The sequence below is a fragment of the Merops nubicus genome, unplaced genomic scaffold, assembly GCF_000691845.1.
Source record: "Merops nubicus isolate BGI_N331 unplaced genomic scaffold, ASM69184v1 scaffold47560, whole genome shotgun sequence".
Taxonomy (NCBI): Eukaryota; Metazoa; Chordata; class Aves; order Coraciiformes; family Meropidae; genus Merops; species Merops nubicus.
The window spans coordinates 360-6,205 of NW_008581768.1; the positions used below are offsets into that span (position 1 = coordinate 360).

General features: G+C 47.6%; 1 protein-coding gene across 1 annotated transcript; it reads right to left on the bottom strand.

The window, feature by feature from the left end:
- Positions 1–1,402: 1,402 nt before the first annotated feature.
- On the bottom strand, positions 1,403–5,108 carry MPZL2 (myelin protein zero-like 2). The gene is made up of 5 exons (XM_008935424.1): positions 5,054–5,108; positions 2,812–2,978; positions 2,335–2,545; positions 1,939–2,083; positions 1,403–1,463 (listed from the first exon to the last, which is right to left on the bottom strand). The coding sequence occupies exons 1-5, from the start codon at positions 5,106–5,108 to the stop codon at positions 1,403–1,405; spliced, it is 639 nt and encodes a 212-aa protein (XP_008933672.1).
- Between the last annotated feature and the right edge of the window lie 738 nt (positions 5,109–5,846).

A 5,846-nucleotide genomic window follows, 5' to 3' on the forward strand; every position in this document is an offset into this window, starting at 1 on the left:
GAACCGTGCTACCACACCACAGCGGCAGCACCCTGCACCACCCGAGCATCGCCTGCTCGGGGCACGCTCCGAGCTGGAGCCGCAGCCGGCCAAAGTCTGGGGACAGCTGCAAAGGGGCCCAGGAGGCTGCTGAGCAGGGCAAGAAGCGTCCAGCGTGGTGGTGGGAAGGGAAGGGCAGAGGGGCAAGGTCGGCGTGGGGACGGACCCACAGAGCAGGAAAAGCTGCCAAAGGGTGCAGCCCCCTGCGGCACAGGGGAAGGCAACGAACTCAGCTACTGTAGTCACAAAGCCTACTGAAGCTGCAAGAGGTGGATATGAAAAACACACCCACTGGTAAACGTTATCCCTAAGAAGAAACAGCATACATTCCCAAACTGTAATACTTCCCACCTAAAGCAGCAAAGAGATGGAGGCTATGTCGTAGCAACTGGCTGCTCCTTTGATCCCTCCTGCAGTCACTCTTCCTTTTGTGATATCAAAGGAGATTTTGCAGGGCGGAAAATAGGGCAACACATACGCACCTTGCAATTTTTAAGGTGCAAGAGTGTTTCTGTCCAGACACTGAAAACCTCTGTTCAGTCAGCTATCTTGGCATTTTGTTCAAATCTTTTGGCATTTTTTTTTATCTTCAGAGCAGCTTTCTTCACATTCTGCAGCTGTGAAGAGGAAGGAAAGTTCCTTGTTCATTGGGCACGTTCCTCCTGCTTTGTTTCAATGGAGGAAATTTATATCTTATGTAAATGTCGTCTTCTTTCCTTGCAAGAATTTCAGGTTGAGCAGGGATACCACACTCCAGCGTGAGGCGTCTGTAATTCAGCTTTGTTCAAACATTGGAAATTACAAGCTTTCACCATCTGCTTTAGAAGTACCTGAGAAGAAAGATTACAAGAAAAACAAAACACATTTATCACACAGAGTTATTGTTGGAAACAAAAATAGTAGAGACAACTGCTGACCTCAGAAACTGAGTGGGTAAAAATCATGCTGATATATTTCAAGAAAGCCATGAAATCTGCAAGCCATTTCACTCTTCCTGTAGCAATTTTAAAACAGTAAAAATTAAATGACTGAAAAAGCAGATTCAAAACTGTGAAAGTCATTAATTCCTCTTTATGCACAAAGCAGGTATGTCATGGAAAGCAGCAACAATGGCTTTCCTTCCAATGATCTTCAATACTCGAGGGGAGAAGTCTCTTCTACAGCTAAGAGGCAGTCCTGTCTCCACTGCCTGCTCAGTTCTCAGTCTCTCCAAAGGCTCCTCAAGAGCCAAGTAAGACTGTGGTCTCAGTAGTTTCTGCTTGTTATTACCATGGCCATACAAATGAAATACCCAAGTAACACTGAGACATTAAATCAAGAATGTTTGAATAAATACCTGCACTGTATATGCCATCAAAGACATCTAGTCTTCTAAAGGACCATCTTCCTTTTCTTCTCTAACCTTCAGATTCTCCTTTTCTTTACTACCATTTAAAAAAAAAAAGGGGGGGGGTAGAAAAGAGCTCAAATCAGCATGAGATATTCTGAGCAGCAGAGACACCTTCTGAGTTACACACACATAACACATAAAAAGAAGTTCTGCAACATGATCATAAGCAGGTGACATGCACAGTGACCCGTGTCAGGTTCCTGGAGGAACCGAGAGGTCACCGGCCAGCTACCACCACAACAGCTGAATCCCTCTGAGGGAGGAGCCACTCACTGTGAAGGGCAAGAACAAAACGAGGACTCCACAGCTTGTTCATCGTGGGGCTCTGTTCTGACTGTGAGTAAGCAGTCAATTATTGCTAATTGTGCTTTGTTTTAAATGCAGCTTTGCATTGTAGACACTTAGTGTAGAGTCCAAGCCAATGACTCAGAACAGCTATAGAGAAACTTTTGACAAGCTTTCCTAGAAGCCTTTCTCTCTCTCTCTCTCTCTCTCTCCTCTGTCCTTACAGTTCAGTGTCTGCCACCTCGATCCTCTTCTCTTGCGCTTTCTTCCGATGGTGTCGACAGATAATCACAACTGCCACCACAATGATCATCAGAACACAAGCAGACCCAATGGCCACTGCCAGGAAGTGGATTTCTGAGAAGGGCACTGCACAGAGAGAAACAGAAAAATGAAAAAGAGGAACATGCAGAGAGCTCTTTGCGTGAGGTGGCACAGCTGTATCTATGAAGATAAGCTTTCCTCAGGCTCCAATTTGCCTTGTATCCATTAAGTGCCCTCACACTTTCTCTCCACAATCCCTTTTCTTGCATATGTTTTCCCAAACGCAGGGGAAGACCTGCCAATGCTTTGCCCTGGCTAAGTTCATAGGACCTGCGGTGGGGTTCTTGGCCTCTCACCTCTCTGCACAACTCTGAGGCGCACTTCGCCGATCGTGCCGTACACGTCGGGCGGGTTCTTCACCTGGCAGGTGAACGTCCCGTTGTCGGTGGGCTGCAAGTTCCAGATAACGATGGAAACATCTTGACGCTCAATGTTCCCATCCCAGGTGACGCGCTCTTTAAAGCGCCCAGCGGGCAGCTCGTAGGGCTCCCTCAGGTAACAAAAGACCTAGGAGGAGAGGAAGCTGTCACCCCTGTGCAGTTCTTGTGACAGACGTGGCACGGGGGAGTGGAGTGGCCCCGGGCAGGGCACACAGCCCCGGCTGAGGAGAGCTGTGCTGGCCCACTGCTCTCAGAGGCCATTTCAGAAGACAGTGCCTGGAGCGTGTCAGCTCTGCTCACCCATACCCACCCCTGCAAGTTCTGCAGTCACGGGGCTTACCCAGTGCTGGGGCTGCTTGGGCAAGTGTGCAGCAGTGAAATGGGCTCACTCACCGGCTCATGAGAGCTCAGGTCCTCGGGCTGGAAGTTCCAGGTCACTGTCAGGTCCCGGCTAATAGGGCTGCTGCTGGAAAAGGTGCATTTTAACCGCAGGTTGGTGCCGTTCACAGCGTTCACCTCCTTGGAAGTGTAAACTTCTACAGCTGCTGCAGGCCACAGTGCTGCAAGGAAAACGGCAGAGATTAGAGGTAAAAGAATCACTGCCTAGGAGTAAGCTCATCACTTCTTATCGGCATTCAGCCTGTGCAGGAGCCTGCCCTATCTGCCCCTGTCACCATTCAACCCAGCAGTCACAAGCACACAGGTCTAGCTACTGAGGGAGGTGATCCTGTGCATGCAGGATCCAAGAGATCCCCTGTGCTTCATGGATGTTGCCAGTTGATGTGCAAGTTGCACAGTGCTGCTTGCAAGGCAGCCTGCATCCTGAGCTGCTGGTACCGTGCTCTCTGTGCTGCGAGGCTGCACAGTCCAACACATATAACTCGTTAGGAAAGGACCACTGAGAAGGACTGGCCTATAGAAACAATAAATTTGGTTAGAAGGGAGATGTCTCTCTTCAGTCCTGAGCAAACCTAACCTCTCAGAAGTGCAATGCTGTTGTAAATACTGCCCCTCCTTACAGATACACTTGCTCCGACTGGCACTAAGGACACCGTATAACTTCACATGCTTGTCCTGGTCACGTTCTCACAAGGGATTACACTCTACTGCACTCAACTGTCCAAGCAGATGTCTCCAGAAAAGTAGACCTGCCCTTTCGAGTAGGACTGCTGAGCCCCAGTAAATAATTGCTAGAGCTTTTCTTTAAACACTTTGTGTTATCAGCCCGGGTGTCAAGCACACTGTGATAAGAACTGCTCTTGATGTAAGAAGTGTCTGTTAGGTTAATAGCCCAGCTGGACAACTATAGTCAAATACAGTCAGGCTGAGGAACTCCACAGGAAATCCTCAAGGTAAATCTGTATTAATTTGTTTAGCAAAGAAACATCCTCTGTAAACCAAACCACCACAGCTGCTGCTTTAAAAATAAGTTGGCATCGCTAAATCAATGCTCCCCTGAAAGAGAGACACTCGGCAAGAGAGAGCCTCAGGACACAGAGAGAAGAGAAATTTCAAACAAGGAAACCAGAGGTCACGATGTTGGTGCCAATGCCTCTCACACCTGAGCCCCAGACCGCTCTGGCAGACCACTGCTGCCAAAACAGTGGTGCTCTAAGTTCTCACTTTTTCCTCCACAATCTCTGTGTTGCTTGCCTGACCACTTTAGGTCCCCGAGTTAGTTTCCACAAAGCAGCAGTGCTGAGCTAAAAATCTTGATGCTGCTGAAAGGGACAGTCCACCCTGTGCTCCCATTAGTTTCCTTTTCCTCACTGGCGAATTTATCCCAGCAGGAAAAGAAAGTGTAATAATTTCCTGTCATTTCAGGAAGATGAGTTAACTCACCCCCATGTGATTCAAGGAAAAAGAAAAAAAAAAAAGCTTCTCTGGGGTTGTAAAATACAGCTTCATAACAAAGATGATTAATACATTTCCTCTACTAGAAAATAACAACTAAATACTTTCTTGACAAACTTCTTTTCTCAAAGGAGAAAACAAATGAAATACCAAAACATTGGAGGTGTCCACATTTTAAAAACTTCATTAGCAGCAATCATATTTCTCATCCAATGATTCAGTATCAAATCTTTTCATTTTAAACTCTTTTAAAAGGACAACTGCGGGAAATAAACGCAAAATACTGTTTTTTTCCAAGAGATTACCAAGCAGATCCATGTGCTAATGCCTGTGGGAGAGGAGCACGTGGTGTTCTCAGATTCCAGCTACACTGACATAAACCACTGAAAATTCAAGCGAATTTATTGTCAATATGGAATTGTTGCTGCTTAAAAGACCCAAACCTAGTGCTGCTTAACAACCTCTGATTGTGTAGTAACAAAGACAGTGAAAGAAACATCTAGGAGTAAAGTCCAGATTCCTGGCAGGAGAGGAAAAGAAGTGTAACCAGAGCTCAGAATGAGATCAGTGTTCTTCCGCTCGAACACACCTAAACCTGTTTGTCTAAGAAACTCAATCCCTCCGTGTCACTTGCTGTGAACCCCGGACCAAGAGTCACAGCGATCGTCCACAGCAAGTATCCGAGACTCACAGTCGCTGCCTTAACAAGGACAATAATTAAGGGATCAGAAGAGGAAAGTCAAGATGGCAACGGAGGCCAGACACTCGGAGGTTTCCTTACCTGGGAGCTGTACCCCAAGGAAGAGCACAGCACCCAGCCACCCGGGGCCGTGCATCGGGAAGACAAGTCCGCACTCCGTGGGCTGAACGGCACCAGCAAGGGACGTCCGTCTCAGGTTCTGGATACCCAGGTGAAAGATGAGTCTCTCAAAGCCTTCCCAGCACAGCAGAGCGAGTTTCTTACTCCCTCCTGCCTGAGTCAGAGCACTCCCTGCCCTTGCTCTGAAAGGTGCGGCCAGCACAGCTCACTTCTCTTCGTAAAACAGGAAGATTTTCAAGGTAATCTTAATTTCTTCTGCCTCCCATATTCCTTTGCTCTTTTGTGTTGCAATCGTGCCTCCTCCCAGCTTCCACCTGAAACCACTCCCCTCTGGTGGGAGGTAATTTTATTCCCAAAACAAAACCTGAAGGTGTTTATAGATAGCCTGGAGGAACGAAGGCCATTTTCAGAGGCAAAATACCTGAAAACAGTGCAAACAACCCTGTCCAGTCACAGGTGGGGAAACCCCAGTGTTAACAAGCAACACAAGTACTACAGGAACTCACTATGGCACAAAATATTTTCCTGGTGGCACGTGGTAGCTGTGAGAGCATGAGACTGAGTTGTGTTGGCAAGACAAGCACATTTGCCTCGGAAGACCATAAATCACTTTAACAGCAGAACCTGCTGTTGACTGTGCCTGTCCCTGGTCTAGTTCCAAGAAGTCATTGTAGGTTATGAGCTTCCACAGCGGCCACCAGGCAGGGGCAGGGAGGATGGCCCGACCTCTCTGACGTACGGAAACAGACTCTAT